At 58.2% G+C, this 19,239-nt stretch overlaps 1 protein-coding gene and 1 long non-coding RNA gene across 10 annotated transcripts in view; one reads left to right on the forward strand and one right to left on the reverse strand.

Moving 5' to 3' along the window:
• Nucleotides 1–16,683, forward strand: part of FAM178B (family with sequence similarity 178 member B) — an 83,982-nt gene extending 67,299 nt beyond the window's left edge. For 7 of the 9 annotated variants that reach the window (XM_072951384.1, XM_072951385.1, XM_072951387.1 and 4 more), the window contains 4 exons: nt 1,197–1,322; nt 14,645–14,722; nt 15,046–15,198; nt 16,504–16,683. In XM_072951384.1, the coding sequence (XP_072807485.1) occupies nt 1,197–1,322; nt 14,645–14,722; nt 15,046–15,198; nt 16,504–16,536 (390 nt within the window). In that variant the 3' untranslated portion in view covers nt 16,537–16,683. Of the gene's footprint in view, nt 1–14; nt 489–555; nt 787–1,196; nt 1,323–14,644; nt 14,723–15,045; nt 15,199–16,503 lie in introns of those variants that run through there. The other 2 variants (XM_072951390.1, XM_072951388.1) reach the window with 2 other exon arrangements.
• On the reverse strand, nt 1,338–3,442 carry LOC116285908 (uncharacterized). Its single transcript, XR_004195662.2, has 3 exons — nt 3,158–3,442; nt 2,275–2,983; nt 1,338–2,164 (listed from the first exon to the last, which is right to left on the reverse strand). It is a non-coding gene; the product is annotated as an uncharacterized lncRNA (long non-coding RNA).
• Nucleotides 16,684–19,239: the final 2,556 nt, after the last annotated feature.

Below are 19,239 nucleotides of genomic sequence, written 5' to 3' on the forward strand. Positions count from 1 at the left end.
GGGCTCAGCCCTCGCCCTCTTGGCCAGCCTACACCTGCTGCATCTAAAGAGCTGGTGCCTCTGTGAACTCCCCGGGCCCTGCTCCTTTGTTCTGTATCCCTACACCCCAGGGTTACATGGGACCTTAGAGGGGCCCTGGGCTTAGAGACTGCCTGCTCTCTGAAGCCCCAGCCAAGTTAGCTCTGGGGCAGCTGATGGTCCTTGCTGGGTTTCAGCCGAGGCCGCCCAAGCCAGATGCAGGGGCTGGGTGGGAAGGAGCGGCTTGCTGCAGACACCTGGATTTATGCACGCCTGTGCCTCCAGTTGTTCAGAGAGAGTGGGCAGTTCAAATGGGGGTGGGGCGGCTGGTGGACTGAGTGATATATTAACCAGATGGCAGCGTGGGGTTGTTGTGGGGAATCTGATTCCAACAAAGCAACTGCATAAGGACATTTTGAGACAATCAGAGAAAACCGGGCACAGGTGTTTGATCACATAAGGGATCCTTGGTAATTTTCTTGGGCAAGAAGACGAGATTGTGATTATGTTTGGGAAGAAGTCCTTATCCTTTCCTGTTAGAAGCTCTTTATGAGTAAAATGATATGATGTTCAGTGTTCGGATTTGCTTTAAAATCCTCTGGAAGGAAAAAGGTGGGGGGGGTTGCGGGGTGATGAGTACAGTCATTATTCACATTCACAGTGATAGGCCTGGGGTAGTCCTCAGACCCTCCTCTTTCAAGGCTGCTGAAAACCCCCGGAGTAACAAGTTACATGAAAAGAGGGGGCCCTGGCAGAGAGGGCCAGCGGGTATGTGCAGCAGCTCAGCCGGGGAGGGTCTTGCCCAGTGGCAGAGGAGACCCTCTCTTCTGGTCCTGGTTCTCCTAAACCTGGCGTGCCTGCTAACCCTGGGATGTGGGTGAAACCTATGGAGGTCTTCCTGGTTCACTGGTTTAAGGGAGGCTCACCCTGTGCCAGGCACTGTGAGCGTGTGAGCCTCCTCTCCTGGGAAGAAGGGATGTGCTTGTCTCCATTTCACGGCAGGAACAGACTCCAGGGGGCCACGCGGCTCCCAAGTGAGAGGTGCACCCAGGTTGTGGAAGCCAGTGGTCTGGCTCCAGAGCCTAGGCTCTGACCCACCACTGCCAGCTAGGGGGTGTGGGGCAGGCCAAGCAACCCCAAGCTGTCCCTGGCACTGATGGCCTCCTTTTCCTCCACAGCTGTCCTCGCTCAGCCAGCTCTTGAGCTTCATGCGGCCATCATTCCTGGAGCAGTACCTGGGCTCAGAGACCTTACTGCTCAGCCGGGAGAAACAGCCAAAGGCCAGTGCCCAGCTAGACCACAAGGTGAGCACCCGGCCTCTGCCCACCTCCGGCAGGACGCCGCCGCAGGGCAGTGGGGAAGGCAGGGCTGCCCATCCTAAAACCCCAGGGCTCCGAGAGACAGAGCCCAGCCAGCGGCCTCCCCAACTCCTCTGCAAAACCTGTAACCAGGAGTCCTTGCCCAGGACCCTCCAGGAGGCTCAGTGAGGCGCTGTGGACCTAGGCGTGCTGGCCGCATGCCTGCCTATCCGCCTGGCCCTGCTGGTCCTGTGCGGCCTGGCTAGGCTTGTCAGCCGTGGGTGCTCCGTTAGTCTCACAGCACAGCTTAGAGAGGACACGGGAGCTGAAGTGCTGGCAGAGGGAGCGGGGCGGGAAGGGAGCACTTTGAAGGAGAAGCGCAGGGAGAGTTCGGATGTGAGAGGTACTGTGTTTCCCCTGCAGAGCTGGGTCCAGCCTCCCTGTTCCTGTTCGCTGTGGTCCTCACTGAGGCTGAGTCCTTGGCCTTTCCCCAGTTCCTCCTGATTGACTTTCCAGACATTGCCCGGCTTTCCTGAAAGCCATGCTTTGTCGGGAGTCAGGGCCAGCGAGGCACCCCAGAGCCTGCGGCTGTGGGGCTTGGGTTGGTGAGGCCTGTGGCCTTTGGGGTGAGTGTCAAGCAGAGGTGGTAGTGTAGGGGCCTCAGACTGGGATCCCCAAGCCCGGTTCCCTGGGGAGCTGGGGGTAGAGCTCAGTGAGCCCCCATCCCTGGGGACTCAGGCGTGAAGGGTGCAGAAAGGCATCTTCCTAATTGAGGAAGGTGCTAATTCTAAAACCTCACCCAGAGGTTGGATGTTGACGATCCAGAAGACCAACCTTTAGGCATCATTCTGCAAATCAGATAAGTGAATTAATTACTTAATGCACACAAATGAACTGTTAAGAAGATAGGGTAACCCCCAGGTGTGTGTCCTCTTCTGAAACACGTAGGCAAGGTTACCTCTCAGCCGTGCCTAATGTCCGTGCATTTACGAGGCTGCCGCCTCCCTGGAGAGTGTGAGCTGTCTACATGCCCCGTTCTCCTCTGGCAGCTGTTTCCCGGGCAACTGTAGCTGGTTATGGAGGCTGAATCCGGGTGTTTGGGGGCTCTAGAAAGGAGGCGGGGTCAGGCCCTGGGGTGGTCTGTCTGAGCAGGACACAGGTAGGCAGGCCCCAGGCCTGAGCTGGGGGGAAGGAAAAGAGGAAGAAGGGGCGTGGTGAGAGAGGAAAAAGGAGACTTGTGTCCGGTTGGGCCAAGCGAAGGGTGTGCCCTCCAGGCGCCCTGGGGCCATTCCTGGCCTCGCCTGGCAGAGGTGGTGTTCGTACAAGCCCGGGGGTGCCATCTGGCTCATGGCATCCCAGAGCCCATGTAGCAACAGGTGCCCCTTCAACAGCCTGGGAAGCGAGGGGAGTGAGCGGGCTGCGAGTCCCCTTCTATTGTGCGGACTGTCCTCACGCATGTCAGGGAGGCCGTGAAGTGTCCCCTTGATCCGCTGCCACATTGGAAACTACTCTTTTGGCCTGGAAACATGAGGGGCTGGGTACCCGAGAAGTGCAGGGCGTGCTGGTCCAGGGCAGCTATCAGATGCCTTTGCCACCTGGGATGGATCCTGGCCTGATAGCAGAAGAGGGCGAGGAGGAGCTGGGGCTGGTGGCCGGGCACCAGCGGTCTGCAGAGAAAAGTGAAGCCTTCTGTCCCCCTGGGCCGGCACTGTTCTGACGGGGACGGACCAGGTGGGGCAGGTGCCTGGCCTCCCGCTGCCCGGCCCCACTCCCACCTCAGCCAACTGACTCCTCATTAGGCCCGAGCATGTTTCATCTTCAAAGACAATCAGGCTACTCACCCGCCAAACAGAGCAGCGGCGTCATCCGCCCTGTTTTACAGGGAGTGGTGGTCTGAGCCTTTCATCCCCAGAGCTCAAAGTCTTTGCCTTCTTTCTCCTTGAGGCGCTTCGGAAAACTAAGGCCAAATGAAATTGGCCTGAGGCGACCCAGCCTGGAGGAAGTGAGGACAAACCCTTTCCCAGCGCTTGGGGCAGCCCTGCTGGGCCCTGTCCCCTGGGGCCATGATGCTGGGCCCCATCCCCCAGGCCCTGCTCACTCCCGTCTGGGAGATTTCCTGCCCAGAACTGCTGGGTCTCAGCCCTCCTCCCGCCCTGCAGATAAACACTTCTGCCAGCCTCCACTCCCCCTGGTCTCCCCACCTCCTGTCTCTGCCTGGGGCCTTGGCCCAGGCTCCTCCTTCCCCAGGGAGGCTCCCAGCCTTCTTCCCTGTCCCTGTCCCTGTCCCGCCTTCCCTGGAGGCTGGGCGAGCTGCCATCTGGTGCCCAGGGTATGACTTTCTCACCTCGCTGATCCCCTGGCTTTGCAGTTGTCCCCTGACTTGTCCGTCTCCCCAGCTAGACTGTGGGCACAGCTGGTGTCAGCACTGCATGGTATGTTCGGTGCTAGGTGACTGAGTGAATGAACAGATGAATGAATGCAATTTTAATTCTCCCTCTCTGAACTCTCCTCTTCCACCCCATTCTGCCCTCCCACCCCCATGCTGGAAAGAGCCCTCCCTCTGCACACCCTCTGCCCTCAGACCAGCCTCTGTCTCTTAAGGTCCTTGTTTCATTAAGGCTCCAAGGGTTTTATAGCCTGAGCTGCTCCTGTTGGGGACCCTTCACTTCAGAAGTGTTACCTGCTTATGAGGGAACCAATCACAGTGCATCGTTTGTAATTATAAGCTGGTAAGATTCTTGCCTGGCAAAGCTACCACCAGGTTCAACACAAGAAGCAACGTGCTCCTGTGCAACACTGCAGGGGTGGGTGCGGGATGGGCCGTGGGAGGGGACTGGAGGGGGGTGCTTGTCCTCGCTGAGTCAGAGTCACCGTGTGTCTGAGCAAATCACAGCCATGCTCATGTGAAAGATAAGAATCCTGCTTGTGAACGGAATGATTAGAATACTTTGAGCATTTTAAAGTGGTTTTGGATAAAGAAGTTGCTCAGCCCCTCAGTGATTTTTGGTGGCCCCGGGCCTGCCTGGTTTGAGAGGGGTTCTCCTGGAGGAGAATGCACATCTGGTCAGAATGATGCTTGGGGGTCTGGGACAGCCCCGCAAGAGACAGGTGCTCTGTGTGAGAGAGGTGGGAAAGGATGTTTTAACGCAGGAGTGTGCTCCAAGAGTTGGCTGACAGGTGCCTCCCTCGGGCCCATGGGTACCAATTCTGCAAGAGGCCAGCTCCTTCCCAGGCCTCTGTGTGTGTGACTGTCCTTCTGGCCCCTGCGCAAACACATGTCAGGGAACGGGACTCAGTTTGCCACTGTCCCCTCAAACCGACCAGCTCAGCCGTCCAGCACAAAACCAGGGGTTTCCTGAGGCTTCTTTAGTTTTCATTTAGCTGACTTACGTAAACTGTATTTGGCCAGATTTATTCACATTTATCCAGATGACTGATGCTTTGGTCTTGTTAAACCCACTGTTTACCACACTTCCCTGCTGTTCTGCCTTCTCCCCGGGCCCTTTGCAGCGTAGAAGCTATAGTGAAGGAATTTTGGGTTCTGTTTTGCCCAGAGGGATCTGAAAGTTCTACAGAATGAGGATCTTTTTCTTAGAGTGGAAATTTTTCCCCAGTTTAGTTACAGTTAGGAACTTTGAGGAAGTTAACTATCTCTCATTGTGTGGAAGGAAAACTAAGGTCCACAGAGGGAGGTGGGCGTCCCAGAGTTGGGGCTGCATTGAGGCACCAGGAACTGGTTCCCTGTCCTTGTCCACCTCCTGGGAATGTCCTCCTCAGAGCCTGACGAGTGTCCTCATGGGACAGGCAATCTGGGGCCCACTGAGGGTTCTGCATCTGTGATGGTCCCTGTCCCCCGGGGCCGGCTGCAAGGGGCCAGTGCACCCAGACAGCCTGGAGGCTGCAGGTGACTCCAGTCGGCTTCCTCACCCCACACATGGCTGCAGGCTCTGTGCTTGTGGGGCTCAGGGAGGGCTTGTTTATAGGAGAAATGCACGGGTGAAGGGGTGGGGTGTGCTCAGAGCTTGGGTGATGCTCTAGGGTAACCCCACCCTGCTGCACAGATTTCTTTGAACTCCCTCCTGGGGTCTCTGTACATCTTCTGCAGAGGGCATGGGCCTGCCGTGTGCCTGCATACGTGTGCGTGCGCACGTGCGTGTGCATCTCCTATATGTCTTTATGGTGTGCTTATGTGTTAACAGAGTTGACAAACAAGTTTTACCGCTTTTGTTCCTGTGCTGGCCTGTCCCTGTGTTGGGTGACCCTTCCAAGAGCTGTCTGAAGTGCCTGGGGTGTGGCTGGGGAGGTTTGGGGAGAGGACGGGAGGGCACCCTGCCCTCCAGCAGCTCTGCGCTCTGCCCTCTCCCACCAGCACTCAGCACCAGCAAGGGGAGGCGTGGACTCCCTGAGGCTTGGCTGGGGCACAGCCTCCTTGCCCTGTGTCCCCTGGAAGGACAGGTGGAGCCAGAACCTCCCTCTCCTTCCACGCTCCGCCTTCTCCCCTGCACTTCCTGCCCTGTGCCCTGCACCTTGGGGAGAACCACGCCCACCAGGCGGAGGACCTTGGTCAGGCCAAGATTAGGAGGGTTGGGAGAAAACTTACAGGTTTTGAAGAATGGACAACGGATATTCAGGACTCCTGAGATCCTCCTCTGGCCAGTCTGCGGTTCCTCCTTACCTCCTTCAAAACGAGGAACCTCTGACATCTTTTGAAATAAACTTCAAAGAGGTGACTCAGGGAAGCCGACCCCAAATGGGGATCCGTGCATCAGCCTCATGGCACACCCACCTGAGTGGCTGCGGAGCCTCCCCAGAATGGGTACCTCTGAGCATCTGAAGGCTCCTGGGGCCCAGGCCAGCTTTGACTGAGTCCCAGGAATTCTGGCTTCTTTGCAAGCCTATGAATGGGGCTTAAAGCCACGTTTTGCTGGGAAGGGCAGGCTTGGGTTCTGCAGGCAGCCTTTGTTCAAGCCCTGCCAGCTTGAGTCCTCAACAGCTTCTGGGCCTGCTCCCTGCCCTGGGCCGCCCCAGGCTCAGTCCTCCTAAGGACCCTTCAGGGGTCCCTCCCATCCGCACAGTCCTTACCCCACGCGGGTGACTCCTGTGCTTCTGACCTAACGCCCTACCTCAGTCCCTGCATCCTTCAAGTCCTCCTGGACAGCTCTGTGATCTTCCTCCCAGTCTGACTTAGGAAAAAGCAGTCCTGTCACAGCATATTCCAGCTCTGCCATCCAAGGTCTTGGTCAGCTGGCCCTAGTTCATCCATAGGGTTTTTCTCCTGCGAATCAAGCCACTCCATTTGATTCCAAGCACTGGGTGTCTTCCCCAGAAGCCCTCCATTCTCAGGCCCGTGTCTTTGCTCCTGCTGGTCCTTCTTCTGGGGCCTGTCTCTCCTGAACTTGGCTTCCTGTCTCTCCTGTCCTTGGTGGTCATTACAGTCTGTTCGCTTAACCCATGGCTTGCCCACACATTGCTTCACACACCTGAGCAGAGTCTCCTTTGAGGGCCGGGTCCAGGGCCTATCTCAACTGCCCCACATTTCCCATCAAAATGCCTGCCCTAAGTAGGTACAGCCTGGTGAGGGATCCTTCCCCACCTCCCCTGCACCCTTCCGCACCCACCTGCCTCCGGCGTGCAGAGTGCAGAGTACAGATGGAGAAAACAGTGCCTTCTAAGAGCCACATCTAAGCACCTTGGGCATAGCTCCCACCGCGCAGCTGATGGGGGGCAGGAAGGATGTGTGAGGTCCCTCTCTGGCTGTCCTCAGTGTGGAGGAGCAGTTCCAGGCAGACCACTGCCTGCTCAACTGCTCTCCTGCTCACCGCCTTTCTGTCCCTTCTCACCCTGTCTTCGCCAGGACTCTGTAGTGATGGACACACATACACACGTCCTGAAAGGTCCTGGGACAGGCTCAACTGGACCAGGGCCGAGCAGTGTCATGAAACCTCAATGTTGCTCTCTGCATCTCTTGGCTCTGCTCTTTCGTGCATTCACAGGCAGCTTTCCCGCTGCTTCTGAGACACTCCAGGCCTATTTCCTCCCCTCCGCAGGCCCAGCCAGGGGGAAAGAGCGAGCTTCTGTCCTGGAGTCCCAACGGAGTCCCAGAGTTGAGTCTCGTTGGCTTGGCTTGGGTCACGTGCTCACCTCTAAGCCAGTCACGTGGCCAGGCTTGCAGCAACTGGCCGGCCTGGGTCACATGTCTTCCCCTGGAGTCAGAGCTGAAGTCCTCACTATGTGGCACCTTGGCCTCTGGTGTAGGGGACAGGAGGCTGGGACTCTGACACAGGAGGGGAAACCTTAGTGTCCATGGCATTCCCCTGGTCTTCAGCCCTGGGCAGTGCCCTGTGCTCTAACACCTGTGGAGAATATAGGGAGGGCAGTGCTTCCCAGGCGCTGGCCATGCCAGCACTCCAGGAGACAATTTGGTGAGAGAGAAAGATAAGAGAAGGGAGGAAGCCATCGCTTTTGAGGAAATGGCTTTTGAGGAAGCTCCAACTCGGTAGGACCTCTCTGGTCCCTGGAGGATGCCCCTGCCAACACCCTGGCTGGTTCTGGGGGCTCCCTCTAGCACTGGCACCCACATACGGATGCCCACGTGCACACCCAGGCATAGATTCTCAAACATAGGCACCAAGAATCTTGTCCTTCTCTGGGCAGCCAGCAGAGCTGGGTTTCCGTTCCAGATCCCCCTGGGGTCAGGGTCTCTGGTCCCAGCTGGAGGAGCAGGAAGAGCCAGCCAATCCCAGCTGTCACCTCCCCCACCCGCCACGGCCAGCAGGAAACCAGAAAGGAAGGGTGGGCTGGGTGGGAGCAAGGGTTTGCCTGCAGCCCCTCTGTCCCTCCCACCCGCAAACACAGGGCTGGGGCAGATGCTCCGAGATAACCCCCTGCAGCAGATCCACAGGAACGAAAAGCCCGCAGCCTTCCTGCTTTTGTCTCAGCTCCATCTCTTCCCCACCTGGCCCCACTGTGCCATGGCCTCCTACTTCCCTCCCTGTGCTCACTGCCAAGAGCAGGGGCCGGGGGTGCTCAGAGTCCAATCCCAAGTTCAGGGTGGAGCTTTAAAAAGAATCCCTCTTTCCCTGTGACGTGAGTTCAGGGTCTCTGAACCCACTTCCTCTGGGCAGCTAGAAGAGCAGGTGAGGGGCTCACCTTCCGAGGAATCTGAGGAGGTGGACACATCATGGGCCCTGAGGTCCTCTGGCAGCCTCAGCAGAGAGATCCCATCTCTGTCCAGCTGGGGCCTTGAGAGCAACTTTCTAGGCAATGGCCATTCCCAGCAGCTGGGCCGAAGTCCTGGTCCTATCCAGATGCTGCCAGCCTGTCTCCCATCACCCTCAGCTGGCCTCATCCTGCTCCATGTTAAGGGCTCCACCCACCCTCACGCCTGAACAGGCACTTTCATTTACAGAATGGAGTGTCTGGCCTTGGACGCCCCAGGGTGAGTCTGGCAGACCCTGCTTGTGACGTCTGTCCTTAGCCTCTGTGCCCTGTGCTTTCAAGGACCCTGGGCTAAGAAGAAGTGCTGTGTCACCATGTCATTTCCTAGTGATGGGCTGTGTGTCCTTGTCATTTCCTTCTTGCTAGGACTTATGACCGATGACCTGTCCCAGTCAGAGTCACTTCCAAACTCAGCTTTCCTTTGGGCGCAGCTCTCTGCCTGCTGCTTTAGTGCTTGTCCAAGCCAAGGTCAGGGAGTGTAACTGTGGCACAAGGGCAGCCTGGGCAAGGGGACTAAGTCATGCAGTTAACTTGTAGGGGCGCGGAGAAAGGCCCAGAGATGGTGGCAGATGCCACACCCAGGACATGTCCAGATTGGGTTCACCTAGAAAATGCATCCCCTCTTATCTTGAATTCTATGGACACACTAGCCAGGCAAGCCGAGGCTCTTGGCCTGGGGCCCACAAGTAGCCCTACCTCAGGATTACTCATGACTAATTATTTTTGCTGTTATTTTGCCTAGCCTGTGTGTGGTGGAGGACCTAGACTGGTGCCCTGGGGCTCAGGCTTGCAGCCCGCTCCCCTCCCCTCCTGGGGTGGGGAGGGGGGAGCGTCAGCCTCTCCCTGTCCTGCCTCTAGCAGCCCTCCGGCCCTGGCTGTGTAGTGCAGGAGGACCTTGATCTCTCTCCAGTGTTAAATCCCCTTTAGGGAACACACACCCACAGGCAGGCACACACGCAGGCACACAGCTTGTCACGTCTGCTGCAGACCTAACCCTCACTGGAGGTGGTCATGCCATCAGGCGCCCTCTCCAAGCCCAACTTCCATGCCTACCGGAAGGGAGGCTCAGTAGCCCACCCCGTGAGCCCGCTGTGAGGGGCAGGGCACTGTGAAGTGGTGCTAGAGGGTTAAACTTAATAAAAGGTGAAAGAGAGGAAGGGAAGGAATTCATCAGGGTCCAGCTCTAGCCTTGGGTTTGAAATGCTCCAAGGTAGACTGGCACGGCTTCATTCTTTCCCAGACTTCCCAGAGTTGATCTTCAGCACATGTGTGTCACCAGAGTGTCTCCTAGGGAACAAAACCCCTGAGAGGACCCACCCGTGGCAATGAGGGGACTAATGGCAGAATTCTCCTGGGTCTCCTGGGGTCTCCTCCTGGGATCAGGCTGGGCTGGCCCTCCAGGCCTTCTAGACGGAGCGGAGAGCAGCCCAGCCAGACTGGGTGAATGTAGGTCCCCCAGGGCAGCCACCCCCCAGAGCCTGTGCGCCTGGAGGAGTGAATCCAAAGGAGACTGTTCTGGGGTCCTGGCTTCCCAGGCAGGGAGCCAGGCAGCAATTGGCCTTTGGGGCCAGCGACCCCTGCAGTGCAAGCCCCTGGGCCCCAGCAGCCTGGCTGGAAGGCCGTGTCCTTTGAGTCAGTCTCTTTCCTCCCCAGCAGGTGTTCCCAGGTCAGCCTTAGTTCTTCCCCCAACAGCGGCTGCCCGGAGCCTGGCTGGACCTGCTCCGGCAGGGTCCTCCGGCCAACGTAGATCTGCTATCCCCACCCTGTCTGCAGCCTCCAGGGAAGGGGCTGGGTCTGAAGGGTTGCCTCAGTGACCCTGGGCTCTTGGTCAGACCTGAGATGGGAGAAACTCTAATGTTCTGGCTGAGCGAGTGGCTTCCTGGGAGATCCTCTCCCTCCCCCTTTCTGCCCTCTCTTAGCGTGAATAACCCACAGCAGCTCCCTTGGCATTAGCTAGAGGGGAATTTTCTAAAGGATGAAGTTCCTGGGAAACATCCGCCCCTTTTCCCTTTTGTCTGACGATGAAGGCCCTGCATGTGGAGACTGGGCTGGTGGCTGCTGGGGGCAGAACTAGCTGGCCTACAAAAGGAGACGCTGACCTTGCCCTGGCCCAGAACCCTCGGTGGGTGACAAGCCCAGTGGACTGTCTCCCATCTCTCAGCCGTGTCATCCCTCCTGGGGGAGGGCAGGGCCACCTCAAGGCTCCAGAGCCGGGAAGGAGGCGGCCCCCACAGAACTAACTTCTCAGAAAAGTTGGCGTGCCAGCCTCTGGGGAGAGACCCAGAAGACGGAAGCTGTGAGCCTTGCTGGCAGCGGCGGCAGGGGACTGTCCTTTCTTGTCAGCACTGGGTTCAGGCACGTCCCATTTCTTGCTTCAGACTCTGACTCTCCCCAAGTTGTTGACTGAGGTTTCCGGGCCCAGTTTCCCATGGGGGTCTTCCTTCCCAGCCTCACACACACACACTCCTGCCCTTAGGGACTTGGGAGGGGCCTCGGGCTGGAGGAAGGGCCACCTTGCACTTGCTGCCCTGGAGGACTTGGGAGCCGGCAGGGGGCTTGGCCTCCACCCTCCAGCTGCCTCTGCCCAGCCTCCCAGTCCTGCACCTTGAGAGGACAGAGCCCCACTTCTCGGTGGTGCCAGCAGGACAGGACCGGGCTTGCTAAGTTCAGGAATTGGTCACAGCGCAACTGGAGCAGGAAGCGCAGCTCTCACACCTGACTGTTTACTTAGTGTCCTACCCCGGCCCGCCCGTCCCTGCCAGGCTCCCAGGCCAGTCCCAGCCTCAGCACGGCCACTGGGGTGTCCAGAGGGAGGAGGCCCAGGTTCAGCCTCCCCGGGCCTCAGAGCCCCCTGTTTCTGCTAGTGTTTTGTTTCTCTGAACTTCATAGAAACAGGACAGAGGAGAGGAGCCTGGGGGAGGGTCGGGGCTCAGAAGAAGCCTTGCCTGCCCAGCCCCAACCCGCACCACTGTCTGTCTCTCTGTCTGGACCCCCTCTCACCTCTCCTCGATGCAGAGACTGAGGTCTCGGGAAGTGAGGGGAGAAATGGCCTGGGTGACCATTGCTGATAACGAAGCCCCTTCTCCCCGAAGTACTGCATGATCTCTGACCACAGGCAGAACCCCACCCTCTCAAGCTGGATCAAAGTCTTTCTTAAAGGGCCTCCCCTCACTTAGGCCCAACTCCAGGGGCCACCTTCGAATGCAAGGAAAGAACTCTCCCAGCCCTCCTTCCAGGTAGTGGGCAGGTTCCCCAGCTTTGGAAAAAGGGCTTATAAAATGTGGTTAACAGGGCTTTTCTTCAGAACTACCTTTTCCTTCTTGCGAGTCCCATCCCAACAACAAAAAAAGCACCCTCATTCAGAATAATTTTCCTGGGATTTTCCCTCCAGATTCAATTATGGGAATCGGCCTAAGAATGAAGTTGTGAAACCTGCACACACGTAGCAGCTTTTTTCTGTCAGTAAATCCTCACTGCACAGACCTCTCCAGAGCAAGCCTCAGATCCCAGGCCCACCCTCACCACACCACCCTCCCAGGAGGAGAAATTCTGCCGAGGAGGTGGGGTAAGGGGCTGGGCCTGGGCCTCCGCACTACCCCTGCCCCGCCCCCGGGGTGTGGAGAATGTTTACAAGTGAAAGGTCTGCCTCCTGCCTCGGCCACACCCCCCACAGGCTCTCACACCTGCCCCAGCAGACAGGCCTCTTCCCAGCCACCCTCCCACCGGCCACCAACCGACGGCTCCGTCGCCCTTGGATATTTTCCTTGGCTTCTCCCGCCACCTCTCACCATCAGCTTGCTCAGTGCCTCTCTCGAAGAGGGGCCCCAGTGCTTTCCAAGGTCGCACCCCCCTCTTCCCTGCCCGGCACCCACCCCAGACCCAGCTACACTCATTCAGTTCCAATGGCATGGTCTTGTTTAAAATTAATCTTTAAGTTTTTCACTACTTTCTGAGTCTGTGAGTAAAGCATGCAAATTGTAGAGAAATAATCTTAAAAAAAAAAAAGATGAAGGAGGAAGTGTAATCCTTCACAGAGAGCCGCATTTTCACTTTGGTAGATTCCATCCCAAAGGATCCTATGGCCTGTTTCCCCCAAGTGCCCCCAGTCTGTCCCCCACAACCCAGTCTCTCTGCTCCAGAGCACTGAGTGGCCTCCACTACCCACTGTCTGGACCCTCTGCTGTCAGCCCTGTCCCCAGGGTGTCCCCTCCCTTCCCTCTGCTCCAGCCAGGGAGCCCTGCCTCTGTTTCTTTCATCAGCTTCGGGTTGTGTCTTGGTGGTATAATCTCGGCGGGCTGTGCCCTTGCCCCTACAGGGCCATCTTCACCTCAAATCCTACTGTTCCTTTGCGGCTTGGTTTAATCACTTCCTCCCTGGAGGCTCCTGAGCTGTGCACCACCACCACCCCATCCCAACCCCCAGGGAAAAAAAAAAGAAAAACTTGATGGACCCTTTCTCCTTTTGGTCTGTGGGAAAGCTGACATTCAGTATTTGCTGACCAAATGATTGCCTTCCTGAAGTCTCTTTCTCCTCCTAACATGTTTTTGTTTGTGATGTGTCTTAGTCAAGGTACAATGCCTGGCACACAGGCCTGAGCCTGCTTTGGGCCAGGGGAGCCATTTGCCAGGACTGCAGAGTTTAGGGGGAGTTCTGAATGTGGCCGGCCTCCCTGGAGCAAGGCCAGGCTGGGGAAGGAGAGCCCATGGGCAGCAGTGGCCTGGCTGAGGACCCAGCAGGTGGAGCTGGCTCAGGGAGGCTGGACCTTCCCCAGCTGGGGGGCAGCACTGCCTGGAGTCACACCCAGTGGGCCAACCCCCTGGTTCTCCCCACTGCGTCTTCTGTTTCTGCTGGATGCAGTGCCGCCCGACCCAGCCGGCCTGTGGGATCAGCCACCTGTGGGCCTCAGCTGTTGTCCTGAAGAGCAAGCAGGCTGGGTCCTGGGGCGGGCAGGTGCTGCTAGGGGAGGGGGGCAGGTGGCCTCTGTCCTCAGGATTTCGCACTGTGGTATTTGAGTTCAAGAATGTGGTACTCCAGAGCGCCAAGTCTGGTGCCCTTAAAAATGGTTCTAGCTTCTGCCCTAAGGAGACTGCTGGGTCTGGCAGGAGGCTGCCACTGTTTCTGGGGCCAGCACCAGGTGCTCTAAATGGGGAGGATGATAAGGGCAGGGGAAAGAGGGGAGGGAGGCCTTGGCTGGTTCTGAGCTCCAGCCCACTTATCACCAAGTTTGAGCCCTGCTGGCCATCTCTGGATGCCTCTCCCCTCCCAGCTCAGCCTCAGGGCTGGTTATCTGCCACTGGCACGATGCAGGGTTTGCTTCCTGCCACCCTTCCTATCATGGTCGGAAGGATTCCGAAGGGGAAGAGGCAGCAGGCACCTCTGAGTGGGGGAGGGGGTGTGCCCACTGAGTGCCAGGAGCCTCGCCTGTCCCTGGGTGCTCCTTGTACCTCCTTTACTCTACACAGTAGGTGAATGTCCCATAAATGAATGGGCATCGACAAGTCCAAGGGCGCCCTGGGGTCACACCATTCTCTGATCAGATAGAACTGGCCTTTGTCCTGTTCTCACCCCTCAGTGTCCTGCAGGGAAGAGCGAGGGTGTGGGTAGGTGGATGAGGTCTGCAAATGCTCAACAAACCCCCTCCCATCTGCCTGCCCTCCCCTCGCTGGCCTCCTCGGGTCAGTGCAGTGGGACTGCCTGGACTGCGCTGCACATCTGTCTGTGCAGGGGGCGTCCCACTCAGGGCTGAGCTGGGCACCCACGAGGGACCTGCGAACCCACACAGAGGACAGTGGCACCCAGTCACAGCGCCCATGGGTGTGGGTGCCGTAGGGAGCAGAGCAGAGACCACAGACACCAGGCAGAGCTCGGGCTGGACAGGCCCCTCTCCACCGGAGCCCCAGGACAGGGCTGGGTGACGGTGTGGCTTCCTGGATGGCAGAGCTTTCTTCTTTTTCTGAAGGGAGGGAGGAAGGTCATCATGAAGGGGAGAGCTATGAGTGAGTGGGGCCTGAGTCCTCCGTGGAGACGGCTCCCGGCTCCCCGGAGACAGCGGCAGGAAGCCCAGGGCTGGGCCGGAGGGGAAGATGGAACCGGCTGCGCTCTTCCTCCAGGTCTGCTACCTGTGCCACAGCCTCCTGACACTGGCCGGGGTGGTGGTCAGCTGCCGGCACATTGCTCCAGACCAACGCGTGAGTCTCCCAGGAGGCTGGGCTGGGGCTGCGGGAATGGGGCCCAGCCCACTGCCAGGAACTGGGAAGAGTGGGAGGTGGAGAAAGCAGCAGGCCGAGGGGAGCCGGGCCTCTTCCTTCTGCCCATCAGATGTTCCCAAGGGATACTGACCCGTGCCCCCACTTGCCCTGTGCCTCGCCTCCCTTTCCTGCCCAACTCCTGAGCAGTCACTCAGATCTGTCCTTCTCTTTCTCTGGCTTGTGTTCCCCTCCCCCACTGTGGCTGCGGGGGGGGGGGGGCCGTGTCCCGCCCACCGCCCACCCCCACCCCATCGCCTCTGCAGGGAGAGCTGCAGCTGCTGTGCATGCAGCTGGACCGTCACATCAGCACCCATATCCGGGAGAGCCCCCAGGCCATGCACTGGACCAAACTCAAGGACCTGGCAACCCAGACCTACATCCGCTGGCAGGAGCTGCTGGCCCACTGCCAGCCCCAGGTCTTGCCCCCTCCAGCCCCTAGACTCAGGAGGGGAGGGAAGTGGTCAAGCGGCTGACCAGAGCCCGCAGCATCTCCACCCCCACTGCAGCTGCTGGGCTCCTGGCTGGGAGATGGGCGGAGAGGGCAGTGGGGGTTGGGGGAGATGCTTCCTAGGCAGAAGGACCTTCCTCATTCTTATCAAGAGTCAAATGCTTAGTGTGGGGGTGTGGTGAGGGGGATACAGAGAGGCCAACTCCCAGGTAAAAGCAAAGGAAAACTTCACCCCAGCGAGGGAAGAGCCTGGGCCAGGGTACCAGTTTGTTGTGAGCAGTGCCAGGAAGGGGCACCAGAGGCACCAGCTGTCCGCTCTCTGCCCACTCGTCCCTCAGGCCTGAGGCTGGCCTCCCACTCTGCTGGGAGGAGCGTTCCCAGGCTGCCCTGGTCCCTCCAGTTTTCGCAGCAACAACCTCCGCACCCCTAATTTTCTCGGACTCTCTGGGCAATAATATTCATAGCTAATATTTATTGATTAAAGACCCTTTTCTCCATGAATCCACATAATCTCTGTGAGGCAGGTATTGTTATGATCCCATTTTACAGATGAACAAGCTAGCCAGAGTCACTGAGAGGTTAAACAGCCTGCCCCATCACGCAGGCCGCAGCGCATACATGTCAGACCCAGGGCACAGCGCCAGCCTGACTCGCAGGCCTGCGGACTTAAGCACAGTCCAACCCCTGCGCTGGCGGCCTCCCTCCCTTCTGGCCTCCGTCCCTCCAACAAGCAGCCCTCCCATCCCCCAGCCCCCAGCCCTGGACAGAGATGAGCTGGGTCTCCTAAGAACCCTCCCAGTGCTCCCAGGCTCCCCACTTGCCTTTCCTCTGCCTCCCCTCTGCTTGTCGCCCCCCATCCCACCCTGTAACCTCTGACTTGGGGCTGACACATTGGCCACAGGCTGTGGCTTGGGTCTCAGATTTCACAGTCTCTGAGAAAGCTGGAGCACAAACTTCACCCTCAACCCCCAAGGAACTAGCTCACACTAGTAACTGGTGGGAAACTGTGTGTGTCATGAAAAGAAGGAAAGTGATTCGTGGCCTGGCCGAACCAGGGGCAGGCCCCACCTTCTTCTCACAGGGAATAGAGGGAACCTAGGCAGAGCTGTGGTCAAGTGGCCGGTTGACCTGCTGTGCTCTCTCCTGGACTGGGAGCCTGGCACGGAGGAGGCCTTAATGGATATTCAGGGAATGCTGGAGGGTCAGGGAGCATCATGTCGGTGAGCCCCACCAGGGCTCAGGCCATCACACCCTGTTTTTCTCCTTGCCACAGGCCCAGCACTTCAGTGCCTGGAAAGCCGTCTAATGGAGCAGGGCAGGGGTGGCCCAGCACTCCTGGCTCTTGGCAGGAAGTGAACATGGCCCAGGGACCTGGAAGAGTCAAGAATGGAGGCCAGAAGGCCAATCATCTAAGCAAGAGCCTGCTTCCCCTGCTGCCCGGAGCCCCACCGGGCAAGGGTCCCGCCTCTCGCTGCTGCCCACACACCTCCCAGTTCTCCTTCCCTTCCCAGCCATCTCCTCTCCCCAAGGCCTTTGTCTCCAAAGCTCTGGTTTTCCTGGGCCTCCTGGGCCCTCTGGCCTCCGGCCTCCCCCCTCCTTCCCCTCTCTGTGTGTCACTAATGTGAGGGTTCTTTGTGTACGCTAAAGTCTCATCGCAGCATCAGTGGTTTAGAAGAGTTTCTTCAACCCCTCACTGAGGGATCCTGCCCAGTGTCCAGTTTCCTGACTTCTCTGCTTTCGCTTTGCAGAATTCTCACCTTGGACAGTCACGTGACTGGGTCGTAGGCCCCACCCCCTGCAGCAGAGGGCTGTTTGTAAACCTAAACCTTCAGGAGAAGCAGTTATTGCTGTGGCCTGAGGGCTGCCAGGAACCCAGGGAGCAGGGATGGGGAACATTTGTTTGGCCCAGTCTGGGACCACTCCCCGCTCTCCGCCCCCACTGGGGAAGGTCCACGGAGTGGGATGGTGGATCAGGTCTGTAATTACACTTAATTCAGTTTATTGTTGAGCTCTGAGATCAACTCCCGGACTTAGGAGTTGGGGGGACAATGCCAAAAGGGAGTCCCCGTTACTGTCGTTGCTTTCCCTCCGCCTCACCCGGGATCAGTTTTCTGGGCCCTGATGCCTAAAGGAGTGCTGGTTGTCTTTGACCTCCCCCCACCCCCGAGGAGTGAGGGGGCTTTCAGTACCCCCAGGAGATCCTCCGGTATCACTTTCTCTCTCTGCCCACTCCTCCAACCCTGAGAATCCATTGCTAGTCTCTGGCCCCTCCTGACTCCTTCTGGGTTGGGCAGGGGTTTGCAGGGGCCACAAGAGGTGGACAGGAAGGAGGAGAGGATGAGCCCTGCCTAGCTGATCTGTGCCCACCCCTCGGCTCAGCCCTAGTGTCTGCCAGCGGGGCTTCACCCAGCTGGTACTTCTTACTCTTTCTGTTTCTTTGTCCCTCTGTTTTGTTCTTCTGTGCCGTGGGGGTCAGGGTAAGGCAGACTAACTACAGAGCGACTCCCTGAAAATAAAGGACCTTCAGGCCAAGTGCCTCAATTTGCAGACGCAAGGTGTAGCCCATCGCTTTCTGGGCCTGTTTCAGCGGCCCTCGCTGGGTCCCCAGATGCTGGGAGCTGGGGGGCATCTATAATTCAGAGGGCATGAGCCACAGCAGAGTGCTGGATACCACACGGGGCATCGTGTCCCTGCCTCTCTGCCTTCGCCAAGTGAGAAGTAGAAGAAACTCTCCGCCAGGGAGGCTTGGAGGCCCACATGGCTTGACTGAGAGTTCTGGTTTCTGTTCCTGGCCACACCACAGGCCCCCTTGGCCAGGGCACCAGTGAGGCCCCAGCGGCACAGGGAGGCCCAAGATCCTCTGATAAAAGAGCGGAGGCTGTGGTGAGCCAGCCTCCTTCACCTCCCTCAGGGCTGCCCCAGCTTCTGACACTGCACATCCTGACAGTTAATCCTCAGCTATTCAGTTTGCTCTGGAAACCTGGAAATCACCTTTGAAATTTCCCTTCTTTGTTCTTAATGTCAAGGGCACAGAGGGAGTAGGGAGGCCCAAGGGGCTGAAGTGGGGAGTTTCCAGTTCTTGAAGCTGCCCCTGCTCAGCGCTGAGAAAGGGGTTGAGCTGTCCATCAGTGTAGGCTTCTGGCGCCCCCGGCCTGGCCCTTGTGCACTGCCTCCTCCTCCCCTGCTCCCCAGACACATTCATCCCCAAGACAGAAACAGATACCAAGGAGAGAGGAGGTGTTGGTGACAACTCAGTCCCTCCAGAGACCGAGCTGTAACCTAAGCAGAGGTGTGCACTTCGAGGTCACCCAAGGGCGTATGATATCTGCTGGGACATGTAATGGGCCCTCTCTGGAGCTGGCTGGGAGCTGACCAGATCTAAAACTAGTCCGGGACCAGTTAGAGAGTCTGCCTCCTCTGGGCCAAAAATTCCACAGTGATGCTGCCAACTTCACCACTTGCCCTTTCCAGCTCCCTAAGCCCCTGGGAAAAGGCTCAGGGATATCCTGATTGAAGCCACTGGAAAAGCAGCATCCGGGGCTGTGGTGACGGATGCTTTCCTGCTTCCTTTAGTGATGGGGGCCGGGAGGGGCGGGAAGGGAGTCTTCCCAGGTGGACGGCTTTGATAACTCTCCTTCAGGAGGAAGTGGAGAGAGGAAGTCCGTTTCCTGTGTTCCCACTCACCTTGGTCCCCAGGCCCTCAGAAAGGTCCCTGAAGGGTGGCTGAGCCAGGCTTTCTCATTTCCCCTTCTGTGGGTTGACAGCAGCTCCTGACTCCCCTGGAAGTTGGCCAGGCTGTGTTGACTAGAGAACCCTAGTGTGAACCCTGGGCCCCCTCCTGTCAGAGAGCAGCCTGAGGAGAGCTGGGGGCTAAGGAGCTCAAAGGAAGGGTGCCACAGCACATGACCCAGGCGTGGGAGTGAGGGGAGCCTTGCTTTCCAGATAAGACTCCTGGGTCCATCTCTAGGGGCTGGCCTGAGCTGTCAGTGGGTCCTTAGAGAAACTCAGA

This window comes from Vicugna pacos, chromosome 28, assembly GCF_048564905.1.
Source record: "Vicugna pacos chromosome 28, VicPac4, whole genome shotgun sequence".
NCBI classification, from domain to species: domain Eukaryota; kingdom Metazoa; phylum Chordata; class Mammalia; order Artiodactyla; family Camelidae; genus Vicugna; species Vicugna pacos.